The sequence below is a fragment of the Grammomys surdaster genome, unplaced genomic scaffold (assembly GCF_004785775.1).
Source record: "Grammomys surdaster isolate TR1022 unplaced genomic scaffold, NIH_TR_1.0 63, whole genome shotgun sequence".
In the NCBI taxonomy this organism is placed as follows: Eukaryota; Metazoa; Chordata; class Mammalia; order Rodentia; family Muridae; genus Grammomys; species Grammomys surdaster.
In genome coordinates, this window is record NW_021604565.1 from 27,799,564 (window position 1) to 27,814,998 (window position 15,435).

The window sequence follows — 15,435 nt, forward strand, 5'->3', positions numbered from 1 at the left end:
TCTCTCTCTCTCTCTCTCTCTCTCTCTCTCTCTCTCTCTCTCTCTCTGTGTGTGTGTGTGTGTGTGTGTGTGTAATCCTCCCTATCTCTGACACAAATGCATGCTAGGGAGATATCATGATGTCCAGTTCGTGGTGCAAATATTTAAGTGTGCCTAAATATGTGTTCCTCATCATCTTAAAATAAAACAAGTTAAAGAGTGAATGACAACGCGATGAACATAAATAACAGATTCAGAGGCTCTATTTACAGCCAGCCTGTCTGGGGCATGTGGAATGGTAACTTATAGTTGACAGTGACTTCCTATCCAAATACTGACAATCTGAAAACTGCATTATGGAATGATCAAATCTTGGTGGGTAGCTGTGATTCTGCTTTCAATGATGGCCTGAGATTTAACAGATACATTACAAGTACATGATGTGTTTCCTTCTTTGTCAGTTTGCTTGTAAGATGCGTGCTAAACTTTTGCAATATGTTATAATATGTGTGTACGTATACAAGTTCTTTATACCATATCAGATGATTTCAGTCTCTGTATAAATAAGAATATATGCAGACACAGTATTCTTTGCATTGGCCATTAGAAAATTATTCAGATTTTGAATAATCTTTCAAATGAAACAAATTAAATTAAATTAAATATTTCAGCTTTGGAAACAGAAGAGAGAACTCTCTTCAAGCTGCAAAGAGAGATAGACAGTCAATAGTTCAAGCAGGCTATAAGCCTGTATAAACCACAGTGACAAGATATACTCAGGGTTGCAATAGTAGAACTTTCATGTTTGGGGTAACCAACAGTCATCTAATTGCATCCATGTTCAATTTTTCATGAAAGAAGTAATACTCTTCACTTTTTTCCATGAGACAGAATAGCATTATGTTAGTGAATTCTCCAGAAAAGTGGTGAATTTTTGAAATATTTCCTTTTGATAGTTTTTAAAAGTTCTAAGATATACTTATATTCAAACGTAAGTCCAACACAGTATACTTAATTTATTTTAATTACCTGACAGTTTGAGTAATAAATGCTACAAATGATTCCTCCATTATGTAAACTTACTGTATTCCAGGAACATTTTTATCTCTTTCAGACTTACTATGATTTTGCACCAACGGAACCTTGGCCACAACCACAAGGACATGCAAGCAAATGCTAGCGTCCGAGCAGCCTTTGTGCATGCACTGGGGGATGTATTTCAGAGCATCAGTGTGCTAATTAGTGCTCTCATTATCTACTTTAAGGTGAGTGTGCTTAGTGATTCTGGTGATTCTCTGGATGAGGCAGCATCTAAGACTCAAATACCACCAATGCTAGTAGCCTGTCTTTACTCACTCAAACCACTTTACAAAGCTAAAACGAACAAATCCTGAAACCTCGGTCTCTCCTGAATCTCAAACAGTTGTTGGTTCTTCACCTGTTGGGCTTTGAATCTTTCAAGAAAGATCCTCTTGATATGGCGTTAAGACATAAACCAATGAAACCATGAACACCTTGGGTTTCTTCAGCTATAAACAATGGAAGAGATATCTAGCTTGATCTAAGTCATACTTATTGGATGAAATGTATGGAATGAACTCAGAGACACAAATCAAGGTAGAGATCTGGAACATTTTGGTATCTACAGGTATCTTACTGAGATAAATATGTCTGATCAAGTATTTTGCCTGTTCATATTATCACTGCCAGGAATCATATTTCTTAAAGATTTATTTATGTATGCTTTATTAGCTATGCCCAATAATGTGTCTCTGAGAGAATATGTGCATACAAGTGCAGGTACCCACAGAGGTCAGAGGAGTTGGATCTCCTGCAGCTGGAGTTATTAGCATCCTAAAGTGAGTGCTGAGAACTGAGTTCAGGTTCTCTGCAAGAGCAGCCTCTGTTCCTCATCACTGAGACATCTTCTCCAGCCCCCCGAGAATCATATTTCTTGGGAGGGAATCCAGTTCGCTGTGTTTGGGACTTGTGCCTGCTGCTTAGCTAGGAAACAGTAGGGTATTTGATTCATGTGCCTGATGACATTGTTTTCAGTGTGGGAGGAGCTTCTTTTACCCCAAAGCAGAACTCTGGGGCAGAATGAGAATGGAGAAGGGTCTCTCATTCTAGACGCGTAAGTACGTACTCCTTGACAATGATGTGTGTTTGGGACAGAGTGAGTGGGCCAAGAAAATAGTCTTTGGCTTTGCTGCTTTGTATTATGCTATTGTAAGTGTCCAATTTTTTGAGGATAGTATTTTTTTTTATACGTGTGAAAACATGTAAGGATAAGGAAAAGGGAAAGATATCTGAACACAGAGGGGGAGAGGTATACAGTAAATGCTTGAAGTTAGTAAATAAATAAAAACTTTTCCAGTGAAATAAAATCTTCAAGGCAAAGGCAAAGGCAGTTTAAGATCATACCGATTAACAGTTTGAGTTTCCCAGAGGGGATGGTGCCTTCTAAACACAGTAAGTCCTCTGTAACTATGCACTCACATATATTTGGCAACACACATAGGGTCTGCCAGGTCTTGTCCAGATGCAGTCTTAGTGCTGAGATGGGGAGTAGACACAAGACCCCACCCCCAACACAGAAGCTATTTCCAATTGATAACTGCTCACAAATGAAAAATTAGTTATTCTAACCAGTTATTATCCAATGGAGTCTCCCTGGCTATACAAACCATACTTATGGGCAGGCTCCATGCCCATCAGTAATGTCAGAACAGAATAAAATCAATGGCATTTTTTGAAGTTCTCTGTCTCATAATGCTTTGTCAGGCCTTTTGTCTTTTTAAACTTTATAGGTCCTTTGCATATATTTTATAGCTTCTGATTTTGTGTTTTGTGTTTATGAGATTTGTGTGTGTGTGTGTGTATGAGTCTGTGTGTCTGTGTCTATTTGTGTTTCTTGAGCTTTTTCTTTGGCTCTTTTTCTTCTGTTTGTTTTGTCCGATTCTGTCTATATTTGTCTTAGTATTAGTATTAGTATTAGTATTAGTATTATATTAGTATTAGTAGTATTATTGCCTGTGTATATCCTAATGAGAGAATAAAAGGGTATATATTTGTGTGGGTGGAGAAGTGGGGACAATCTGAGAAGAGTTGGGGGAGGGGAAACTATAATCAGAATATACTGCATTAAATAATCTATTTAAATAAAAAAGAAACAAAACTTTGCAATGCATTAATCAACCACTCACTTTCACTAATCTAAAGAGCTAAGAATGTCACCCCATAACATCACATAGCATCTGAAATCTATAGCAGACTTTTCCCAGCTTTGCTGTAACCCGCCTATCCATGGCATCCACAATATATTTGGCAAGTAATTTGATTTATGACTTTCTTTGCTGTGTAACTAATAAAATCCATGTAACGCCTTCAAACACAACTCCAGTTGCTCCATGCACAAAGGTTAGGCTTCTGTTACATTTCCTAAAGGAAGTAGAGAATGGACTTTTCCACTCCACTGAGCTTCATCATAATCAGAAGAGTACATATTTCACTCTAATTTCAAGACTATCAATCAGCAGGGGTAGGGAAGGAGAGAGTGAGAGAGAAAGGGAGAGGGAAATGATGGGAGGGAGGGAGGGAGAAAGAGAGAGAGAGAGAGAGAGAGAGAGAGAGAGAGAGAGAGAGAGAGAGAAAATGATGGGAGAGAGGGAGAGAGAGAAATAGAAATAGAGAGAGAGAGAGCTCAAGAATCAGAATCATACTTTGGTTTGTGCTTTAAAAGCTCAAATAAATGATAGCCTTTTTCCTCCCTCGTCATAATTATGGTTGAAAAGCATTGTGTTCTCAAATTAATTTGCAAACTATAAATCAGGTAAATATAGAGAATATTTAAGAATATATATCAGTTTAATCCCTGAGTTATGAGGAACACATTTCCAGAGACCCTCCACTCCTTATTCACTGTAAATTTAAAACTTGGATGCCTGAGTCCCCAGGAAAAAAGCATCCTGCTTTTGAATTGAATGCTCAGGGTCAGGAAGGTCAATGAGTGGTAGAGAAAGAAGGATTCAGAGAGTGTCACTTCTTTTATCAACTGGGCATCTCGGTAGAAAGTTTAAACTCAGTTAACCAAGGCTGCTGTGTTTTCCAGCCTGACTACAAAATTGCTGATCCAGTGTGCACATTTATCTTTTCCATTCTGGTTTTGGCCAGCACCGTCATGATCTTAAAAGACTTCTCCATCTTACTCATGGAAGGTAGGACTGCTTTCATCAGTATCCTCAGGACTGATGCTTCTTCCCTTTGATCATAAAAGGGGTGGCTGCAAGGAATGTTCTTGACTAATTTGTATTTGTATTATAGAGGAAAATTAGAGTGATAAGGATTATTAATATTTGATTTCTGCCTATATGGAACAAATAGAAATCACACACATACACACACACACACACACACACACACACACACACACACACACACCCTGTTAAATTTTACCTTGCAATATAAAGATGTCAAATATAAGCACTGAATACAACCTTAGAGGGAAATATTGCAAATATTGCAAAAGTACACTGGAGAATATCAAGGAAAGACAAGAAGCATCTTTCTATTAGGCAGCAACATAATTGAACATTTAGGTTTCACGTGTCTCAAAGTACAAAGACACTGGGATGACATTTATTTAACCCCGGCAAGTGCTTGTGGAACTCTGCTAGATCATGTCCTTAAAAATTAGACCCACTAAGATGAGCAAAACAGTGGTCCAGTGATTGACTTGAGTGGAAGGAGAGATTGCCTAAACAATAAGAATAGAGCAGTAAATGGTACAAAGAAGAACTGTGGGATTCAAACATGGCTATGGAGGAGAGGCCAGCGAGCAACTGGGGATGTGATGTTACAAGCTCTTTCTTAGCCCAGAATTGGATCTTTTGCATATGAACTTCATTGTCCATAGACAGTGTGGCCGCACCTATTCTTCTGCTTGGCCTGGCTGGCCCCATGGGTCTTTCTGTCAATCAGAAAAAGATGACAGAAGTAACTCTCACTGTCAAGACAGTAGCTCCTATGACTAAAGCTTACTGGAAATGTCTCTGCATTCTGTAGTTTGTTACTTTATTTTCAGTTGGCATAACACAATTGAAGAACTGCTGTTTTCTGAGATTCCCAGACTGCATCTCAGTAGTTAGGTGTGATTGACATACATTTTGAGATTAGTTCCACCTCGAAGATCAGGGAGTAGCCAGGTACAGTGGCAAGTGCCTGTAATCTCAGCAACTTGGAGATAGAGGCAGGAGGATTGCTGTAAGTTCAACACTATAATACATTTAGGCCATTCAGGGTTACATAGCGAGAACCTGTCAAAAATAAATTATAAAAATTAATACCCAGCTGATTGTCCAGTGGTCTTTCCATGTTCCTATGTGTTTTACATGATTTATTTAAAAAGAAGAGTGACTATCAAATTACTATAGTCTGTGACCCAGACATTGAATGATCTAGGCAGCTAACACAATGAGCAATTTGCAAACCGAACGACTTATCATTGCAACATTAGCATTTCCTCTTAGCTCAGTTCCTGGAGTGACCACTAAATATCACCCTTTCATAGCATTATAATTTACAAAGAACAGGCTTGCTCCACAAGCTCCCACTCAGTCATCACCCGTGAACTGCTCACACTGGTCATATTTTATTATGCATATGATGCCCATCAGAGAAGCATCACAATTTAAGAAAATTCACACTAATTATCGTCAAAATGCAAACCCAAGATTTATGATCGCAAACCCCTTGCTGTTTCATCATGCTTTGTAGAACATGTGCAAAGATAATTAGGCAAAACACTGTTGGTATAATAACATCTTCGGGATGATTCTTGTTGCTAGATGTTGCTGAGTAAATTCTGTGAGTATTTCGTCTGTGGAGTTGAGACTCATCAGTCTCAAAGCCTCCTGCAGAGGCAGATTTTAAACATTTGAAGTACAAAACCAAAGAAAGGCACTGGATGCAAGTTGGTGTTCTACAGGTACTTACAGATGGCTAAGTTCTACACTTAGCCACCTTGGTGAGTACATTTAAGTAAGTAACAAGAGGGTCATATTTTTCCTTTGTCAGGTGTTCCAAAGGGCCTGAGTTACAACAGTGTGAAAGAGCTCATCCTCACAGTTGACGGCGTGATCTCCGTGCACAATCTACACATCTGGTCGTTGACAGTGAATCAAGTGATTCTCTCTGTTCATGTTGCTACAGGTCAGTGAGTTTTGTAAACACCCAGGCAAGATTTACTCCTTACCCTGAAAAGTCAGTCATTTCTCTTCCTTTTACAGTCACCCTTACTATCTATTGTCTGTCAAAACAACTGTAAAATGTGTTGCTCTACTCTGCACCTCTGAAAACCAACCCACTTATCAATGTTGCCATAGCAACAATGAACCCAATTGCATCCTCTGAGCTGATTGCATACAATAGAGAGACCATGCAAAGGGCTAAAATGTCTCTCTTACTTCAAGTCCCCAGCTTCAGAAAAAATGACTTTGCCTATTTGTCTGGGTACCCCCTTAGTCTAAAGAATAGGAATGAATTAAACAACAAAGCATCTCAATGGAGTGTCGCCTGTGTAAATGATACTTTTCTGACCCTGAAGAAGAAAGAAGGGAGGTGGAGGCTCAGCTTTTAAATTCTAACAAGCTAATAGATGTGTAGAAAGATGGTCAGACATCAGGTGGCCATGCAAGACACTTCATCAAATAGACTCAAACCTGCTTTTTTCAAGTAGAAGGGGAGTGTGTCTATGATAAGTTTTCAGACTGGGAGAAATGGGAGATAGGAGGTTTTTCTTCCTTTTAAGAGAAACCTCAGGCCAAGGATAGTAATTAGGTTGTTAAAAATGACTCAAGAAGTTACTTAGAGGTAAGGGATGTGAAAGTCAGTGGCAGTCACTTGAAGGCTGTACTTTATCAGATGTCTTCATTTTCTCCAAGGGGCTCAGATATGACTTCCAGAAATTTACAGCATCCTCTGTGCAAATATTTCACCACCAGAGTAAGAATATAGGAAACAATCAGGTAACCCTGTGGGGACTTTGCAGCCTCCTGAAATTATTTAAGACAGAAAAAAGGATGGCACTGAGGCTGGATGCTCTAGGGAAAGTCTGTGGGGAGCTCTAAATGCTTCCCTGTTCCTGCCACTTGTCTTGATATAAATTCTAATTAAATCCAGGATTGGCAAGCAGGAGATCCTGGAGGCTGGTGAGCAGGGCCCAGTAAGACACAGGAGCTCAGTCTGGTTCTACTGCTATCCAAGTCTTCTCTCCTCCCATAAGAAGCTCCTATCAGTGCCAGACTACAGAGGTAGCTGTGTAGGGAGAGTACCAGTAGTAACTCGGTACCTTGCTGTTGTCTGTGTGAAAGTTAGAAGTGAGTGTTAGAGCCAACTGTTTCTCTGAGGGCTCTGTCCTTTCTCTACCCTTCAGACATCAAACCCTTGAAGGTGAGATCAGCTCCTGTTTCAGCACATGTGTGTATGCTTGTCTGTGTGTGTGTATTTCTGTGTGTGTGTGTGTGTCTGTGTGTGTGTGTGGAGAGAGAGAGAGAGAGAGAGAGAGAGAGAGAGAGAGAGAGAGAGAGACAGAGAGAGAAAGGGAGGGAGGGAGTGTGCGCGGGGGTGTTCGGGTGTGTTCGGGAGAGAGAGAGAGAGAGAAAGAGAGAGAGAGAACACATGCATTGTCACATTATCTGTGTTAATCTTCCTGGTTCTTTATCAACAGCTGCCAGCCAGGACAGCCAGTCTGTGCGGACAGGAATTGCTTGTGCCCTCAGCAGTAGCTTTGATCTGCACTCTCTTACCATTCAGATAGAATCTGCAGCAGACCAGGACCCCAGCTGCCTTCTCTGTGAAGACCCACAGGACTAGCTTGGTCACACTGTCAGCTTCCTGTGTTTCCTAGGCCATGACAAGCTGCAGCAAAGTTTCCGCAACGCACAATTAAGCAAGCAGTGGAATAGATTTGAGAAAGTCATGACAATGCAATGTGCACTCTCTTCCATTGTATTTATCTCCATCTACCGTGAATGAGGATGCATGGGATTCATCAGCTTCTTGGATTATATGCTAATCAGTAGTTGCTCTCAATTACAGTATATATAGATTATTCCCAAATGAGGCTGAAATAACAGATGTTTGCAACCATAGGTAATGAGTGATTAACTTCCCTACACTAGTAGGAATAGTTGAATTCAGGAATGCCTTTTTAGGAATCCACAACACCCTAGGCAAATTAAAGGCTGGGCATCTACCTGAGTAGCTACTTCTGGGGATGGTAATGGGTGTTTCTAGAATCCCTAGGCAAAGCAGAGCAGAGCAGGGCACCAGAGGGTGAGAGAGACAAGCATCCTGGCTGGCTTTTCTTTTCATATAAAGCCCTAGTTTCACTGGATTAGGGCCCTGTCTTTGTGTTCCTATTAAAACATTACCTCCCAGTGGTTACGCAAACCAAGGTTAGATTAGCTTTCTACTCTCTTAAGGGTTCACCAGGGGCATTACATTTCAACATTAGTTTTAGTGGGTTTGTTTAAACTGTTATCAGTGAACAAAGCTGATGTTAACATCAGCACTCATAGAACTATTTTTCTTTTGTTGGAGAGACATACACTGTACAGTTGCAAACAAGTGAGAATTACTATAAGAACTAGCCAATAATCTGGAGGCAGAGAAGATGTCAGATTAAGACAGGTTCATGAAGAATTTCTTTGAGAAAACCAAATTTGATGGGAACAACAACAACAACAAAAACAATGTGCTAGGCAGATGAAATATAGGAGGAGCCAGGATCTATAAAACCAACCCAGGTTGAGACTCATGCCACAAGAGGCTGCCCACCTCTGACACTGCCTGGTCAGGACCCATAGCCTGGATAGCCCAGGGACTTAGCATTGAACCAAATATGTCCGGCAAATAAATAAATAAATGAAAACTCAATGGAATGATTCCTACTGATATTCTGCTATACTCATAGATTGGTACCTCGCCCAAGTGTCATCAGAGAGGCTTCACCTAGCAATGGAGGGAAACAGATGCAAAGATCTACGGCAGAGCTCAGGGAATCCTGCAAAAGAGGGGGAGGAAGGAGTGTAGGAGCCAGAGGGATGAAGGATGCCACAAGGAAATGCACAGGATCAACGAACCTGAGCTCATGAGGGCTCACGGAAACTGAACTGCTAACCAGAGAGCCTGCATGCGACTGACCTAGGCCCTCTGCATATATGCTACAGCTGTGTAGCTTTGTCTTCTTGTGAGACTCCTAACAGTGGGAGTAGGGGCTGCCTCTGAGTGTTTTACTGGATTTTGAGACCCTTTTCCCCATGCTGGTTTGCCTCTGTTAGCCTTCACATGAGGGGAGGCGCCTAGTCTTACTACAACATGATATCCCATGTTTGGTTGACATCCATGGGAAGCCTGGCCTTTTCTGAAGAGAAAATGAAAAGGGAATGGGAGGGTATGCAGAGAGAAGATGATGGAGAGGAAATGGGAGGTGAGGGAAGGAGGAAGGAGAAACTACAGTCAGGATGTAATAATAATAAAAGAATGAAATCAGGGAGTGAGCATCCTGAAGAACTTGGTGCACTGGAAAACGTGAAGAAGATCCTTGTTGCCACTGGTGCACTAAACAGGTGAATTAAAGACCATGGAAAAAGTGAAGCTGGAGAGAGAAGCAAGCCAAGTCATGATGCAACATCTACCTTGAACCTTACCTATGCTTTCCTTTGAATACATTTCTCTGCATTCTCATTCATTCTCTCTCTCTCTCTCTCTCTCTCTCTCTCTCTCTCTCTCTCTCTCTCTCTCATTTTGACCAAATTATCTGTTTCAGTGGTCAGCTATTACAGCAGAAGTATGTACAAATGATTAGTTTTCCTTCTTCAAAAGAAGAGAATGAGTACAATGTGGATTTTAAAGGCAAACATTGCCAGTAGTTCCTTGATGTATTCTATCTGTGACTGAACATGCCCTGCTATTCACAGACAGCACTGAGCTTCACTCTCAATAAAAGTCTGGCTAGGGAAAGAGAAAATGAGCTGATAGAAAGGGTTGTGATTGGATAAAAGATGTATCTAGGGTATGCTGTTAACAAAAGAGCTGTGAAAGAGAGGCGCTACAGGCTACATTAGCAGGATGGAGCGAGAGACGGCAGTGGGTAAAGAGCATGAGAGAATTATAAGACATGGATCCCATCTCTTTCTGCTTCCTTCCATATCTGTAACCTTGAACTGGTCCTATTTCTCTGAGTTCCACAGTCCTCATCAGAAAGTGAAGTTTCTATTGTCATGAAGACATTTATAGCTGAGCTTCATAGACTATCGAAAGTAAGGACGGGGTTCTTTCTGGGGTAAATAGTCTAACCCACCGTCTCTGAACCTCAGCATTGTAAGAAAAAAAATTTTCTATCAACTACTATAAAACTTGTGTTTTTAACGAGGAATTTAAATCTTTTTATCTCCCCATCTTGTAAGATTTTTATGCAAATGTTTTAATTCCCTAATCCTACTCTGGTAAAATCTTGGTATACACAAAGGGTCTACTAAGATCTCCAATTAAAATGGCAGGTTTATCTACCCTTTATCCCCCATTGTGCTAGTTTTTTAAGGAGAAAGATCAGACACCTAATAGCTAATAAGGAAAATACACAGTTGTCACCTGCATTAAAAAACCTAAACTCACCATGTGCCTGTTCCACTGCTATAGTTAGGAGCTCTCCCTCTTGATCAAGAGTAAATTTTTACCTTGTTGCAAGACCTTGCTTGAAATGGTGGACTCTTTCTTTGCAAACACAAACATATTTCTAACAGTACTAATCCCATTTGGGGCTGAATCAGTCTTTGTTGTGGGGAACACTGCCCTTTCCTCAACAGCATGTTTATTAGGATTCTCAAGTCTACTTGCATTTGCTAATTGTGGTTGTAATGCACACACACACACACACACACACACAGATACACACATACACCACATACACACACACACACACACACACACACACACACACACACACACACACAGAATGTAGGGAGGATAAATTTACAGACTGTGAAGGGAAGTGGAAGTTGTATTTGGAACTTGCATGGCTGCCTTTGAACAAGAAACCAAGATTCACAAGGGACACTTGAGGGTGCCTTTCATGTTGGGTTCATGATTGTCTACAAATTTTCCAGATCCTTCATTAAGCAGTCAGGACATTTAATATGATTCATCTGAAACTAGAACAGTTACTGGGCTAACTTTAAATATTGTCAAAGTTATGGTATACCAAAGGCAGAGAAACTTGCTCATATAGCCTTCTCTCTGTGTACCCCTTGGTACATAAAGTAGGCAGAGTGTGTCTCAGAGAGCTAGCCCCAGGCTTGGTCGACTCCTTTTCTTTCCAACTGTGAACATAGGACTGAGGGCTGAGCAGATAGAACAGGTTCTTGGCAAATATGGCTGCCCATCCCCCCCCATTCCTTCTTTTTCACAGGGGGATTGAATGTCTCAAGAGTTAAGTTTAAACCACAGGAAAAAGGGGTGGCTTAATTTATATTCCAGCCACCAAAACATTTCTTTGAATTATTGGACTCAGATTTTAATCCAATGGTATTTTGATTTGTATTACTTTATTTATAGGTCTTCCTTTAGGCCCTCCTCTGGGAAGAAGGACAATTGGCAATACTGGTCTATAGCATTCCAAGTTCTTGACTGTATAATGTCATATTATTTTATGCATTGGTGCTTAGCTCTAATAAGAAGAGGAAACAAATTTCATTTGAATATGTTAATAATAAAAATATTAATGGGCAGAAAATTAGTGATAGTCCTAAAAATAGACCTTTTTTTCTTAGCCTGAATTTGAATATGTGTATAAATATACAAAATCCTTTTTAAGTTTACTATTCCTTTATTATATCTCCTTTTTTATAGTATAGAATAGTTTATTCAGGGCATGGAGAGGGGGGTTAAGAGGGTAGTAGAGGCAGAGAGAGAGAGAGAGAGAGAGAGAGAGAGAGAGAGAGAGAGAGAGAGAGAGAGAGGCTTTCATTATCTCTTAGGTTTAAAATCTAACCTATCACAGTGTTTATATCATGGAACCCACCAAAGAATGTGCTTGTAGGAACCCAGAAATCTCTAAGAAGAGCACATAAGCAGAATTCAAAACTGTTGAATTACATTTTTAAATAATAAATCCTGGCAAGGGCAGGGTACCTCAATGGTTTATGTTCTTGAAGGAAACACACACACGCACACGCACACGCACACGCACACACAGCCTTTATATTTGAATATGCCTTAAGCAGCTCAGTAGCTGGACCACTGCCTAACCTCTACTCGGTTAATCCTGAGTTATCACTAATTCTAAGTTCTACCTTGGCTGATCTGGGGCCGCCTTCTCTATGTCCTGCACTTTTCTCAGGCATGGTGTCCCTTTTCTCCTCCAAACTCTTCTTCCTCCTCCCAGTCCCAAGTCCTGGAGATTCCAAAAACCCTCACCTCTGTCTGTACTTCCCAGCTATTGGCTGTTGGCATTTTTATTTACTAATCAGAACCAACTGGGGGCAGGTTCCCAGAAACTTCTTGCAGACACTCTTGTAAACAGATTTTAGAGGAATGTAATTACCATTCATAATACAAGCAGCTACACAAGGTTGATTCTCCAAGTCATTGACATGATAATTAACCTAAAAGGAGTAATGAAGATGCAATGACTTTATTGATTCCACATGTACAACCTGAGCACTCGCTTTGCAGCAGGCATCCTGCTAGACAGTGGAGTTATAAAGAAGAATTAGTCATAGTATATGCTTCTAACCCACAGCGGTAACTCATACTTCCTCTGGTAATTCAATTAAAATAGAAGCGTTCAGGCCAGAGTCTGGGAAATCACAAGTCAGAGGCCATGGTTTATACGGTTTGCGCATTTCTGTAAATTACCTAGAGATGACTCTAAAGAAGAAGCAAGTCAGACATATGCTTCGATAGCTATAGCAGCATTAGATAGCTATAGCAGCATTTCACATTATAGGGTGAAGTAAGGGATGAAGTGGAATGGTGAGAGTGGCTGAGGGAGCATCAGGCTTTATGCTGTCATGGTGACGTCATTCTGGACCTTGAATTTTATAATAGGGTTCCAAGCAGATAGGAATAGCCATTCTAGGCAAAAGCACAAAAGCAACCAAGGAACACTTGTGCTCATCTGTCAGTCTTTGATTATAAAGCAATGAGCATGTAGAAAAGGCCTTTTTCAACTCTATGGTTTTTAATGTCATATAATTTTACAGCTCTATGGTTATTAGTACATAGAGAATATCATTCCAGTCTTAGGGAATCTTTATGTCATTGCCAGCCTCCAGCAGGATGCTAGAAATCTAGAAGACCTTAAGGACTCTGAGGCTGGAGGTGGGCCTTGCCACTGCTTTTTCATTTATCTTTGTATTTTTCTGGAATTTTGAAGGCCAAGAACACATTGACTTTGACAGAGGAGGTTGGTCACATCTGTGCAATCTCTGCAGATCAGTCACTGCCACTGTCATGCTATTTTGCATTCTGCTGACATCTGGCCCTGTTCAGGTGGAGGCAAATTGATGTGTCCCCTCTCCGATGGACATGCACATTCCGGCAACCGCTCAGGCTACTCCAGCCGTATCTGGTTTCCCTCATGGTTCAGATCAAGCAAGTTTGTGTCCTCTGTCTCAAGGGCTACAGAATGACTCTTTGTTTTCATATTTTGTATAGGTCACAGTACTAATGGTGACATGATCTGACAAACACAATGGTTCTAGTGCAATTTCAAATAATGGAAAAGTTTTATTTTATATAAAAATGCACTGTATGGCAGGCAACCGTGAAGGTGGGAGAGTGACACGTCTACCAAAGGAACTGTCTCGTGGATTCTAGTTAATCTTCTGAAATTTCTCATTTTATTTTTTGAAAATTTCATATCTTTAATTGTCTCACTTGGAAGAACTAGATCGTAAATTGCAAGACAAGTTAAAACGAAGATTTAAAAATCTTAAGACAAAAAACTCCAGATGTTTTCAAGCACGTTTATATGCCATCTGTCAGTTCTGATGTTTTGACTCACCCCTTGCCCCTTCCTTTGCATGGTCAGAATTCTGAGCCACTGAAGTGAGTGACATAGCATAGGATTCTTTGCTTTGAGACATTGTATTCCCCCAGCTTTCAAAACATTGTTTCTGTCAAAGGAACGCACCTCATTCTTCTGAGTACTGAAATCAGGTCAACCTCTCTGCCCTCTCCATCCTTAATATGCTTCTCCATTATCCAGCACCGAGTTGAGATTCATCTAGGGCTCTATGGTGGTGTTAGGGCTCATAAAAGAAATTTATGTGTTCCATATGTTTGGTTGCAGATGGAAAATGGGAATTCTGAAGGACATGACCGAGAGAGTGCCTCTGTATGGAGCATCGATTTGGAAGTTAGATTACCTAAGTTGGGATCTCAGCTCTTCGTTTTATAGGCTCTGTAACCTCTCAAGCTGGTTACTTAAATACTCTGACCCTTCATTTCCTGAGTGGCAAAACTTTCCTATTTAGTTGTCTGGGTATCTAAAAAAAATTGGGACAGTTAGAAGAGTTCAAACTGTGAAGTGTTCTCTCATCGTTCAGGATATTCGTGATTATCTATGAAGGTGAGAAATATGTATATATGAAGCACAGCTTTAAATCATCCAACTCTTTAGAAACTCCTAAGTCATCAGCACAAATACCACTGCCGACAGGCAAAATGGCTGGTGAAAGTTAAACAGTCTTTCTATAAGAAGGAGTAATTGAGCCTTGCTGAGATAAAGGCGTTTACTGAGGGAATGCTTCCTGCAGAGGAAGTCACAGACTAATTAAATCAGTCCAATCTCTTCCTGTCAGTCTCTGAAAATGTCCACTCTCATCTTTGAAGCAGAAGCTGATTAGGCACTCCAAGTATATTTATTAGCAAAAAAGTGTAACTGGCCAGTTCCAATAGGGTAGTCATAGCTTTCTTCCTGTTTCCCCAATTCCTATACAATATCACACCACCTCCTTTCTCTTTCCTCCTGACTTTTGCCCCAACTCATTAAAAAAATGTTTTTTTTTACAAATGTTTATTCATATTTTGGTGTGTGTGTGTGTATGCCCACTGATATGCATGTGTGTGTGTGCCCACTGTATATGCATGTGTGTGTGTGCCCACTGTATATGCATGTGTGTGTGTGCCCACTGTATATGCATGTGTGTGTATGCCCATTGTATGTGCACGTGTGCATACCATTGTGCTATCCCTTGCATACATTTTAGGGACTAAGGGAGGACACTGTGTGTCCTGATCTATCACTCTTTGCCTTACTCATTTGAGACAGGTTCTCTCAAAGAACCCGGAATCAGACTGGCATCCAGTAAAGCTCATGGATCTTCCTGTCCCCAACCACTACAGAGCTGGTGTTATAGGCATAGACAGCCACGTCTTGCTTTCTTTGTG

At 40.5% G+C, this 15,435-nt stretch overlaps 1 protein-coding gene across 2 annotated transcripts in view; it reads left to right on the forward strand.

The window, feature by feature from the left end:
• Slc30a8 (solute carrier family 30 member 8) overlaps positions 1-8,921 on the forward strand; it is a 31,147-nt gene extending 22,226 nt beyond the window's left edge. Inside the window, exons 5-8 of one of the 2 annotated variants that reach the window (XM_028767631.1) lie at positions 1,094-1,244; positions 4,091-4,196; positions 6,055-6,189; positions 7,706-8,921. In XM_028767631.1, coding sequence (XP_028623464.1) covers positions 1,094-1,244; positions 4,091-4,196; positions 6,055-6,189; positions 7,706-7,851 — 538 coding nt within the window. In that variant the 3' untranslated portion in view covers positions 7,852-8,921. The remainder of the gene's footprint in view (positions 1-1,093; positions 1,245-4,090; positions 4,197-6,054; positions 6,190-7,705) is intronic. The other variant, XM_028767638.1, reaches the window with a different exon arrangement.
• The last annotated feature ends 6,514 nt before the right edge of the window (positions 8,922-15,435 follow it).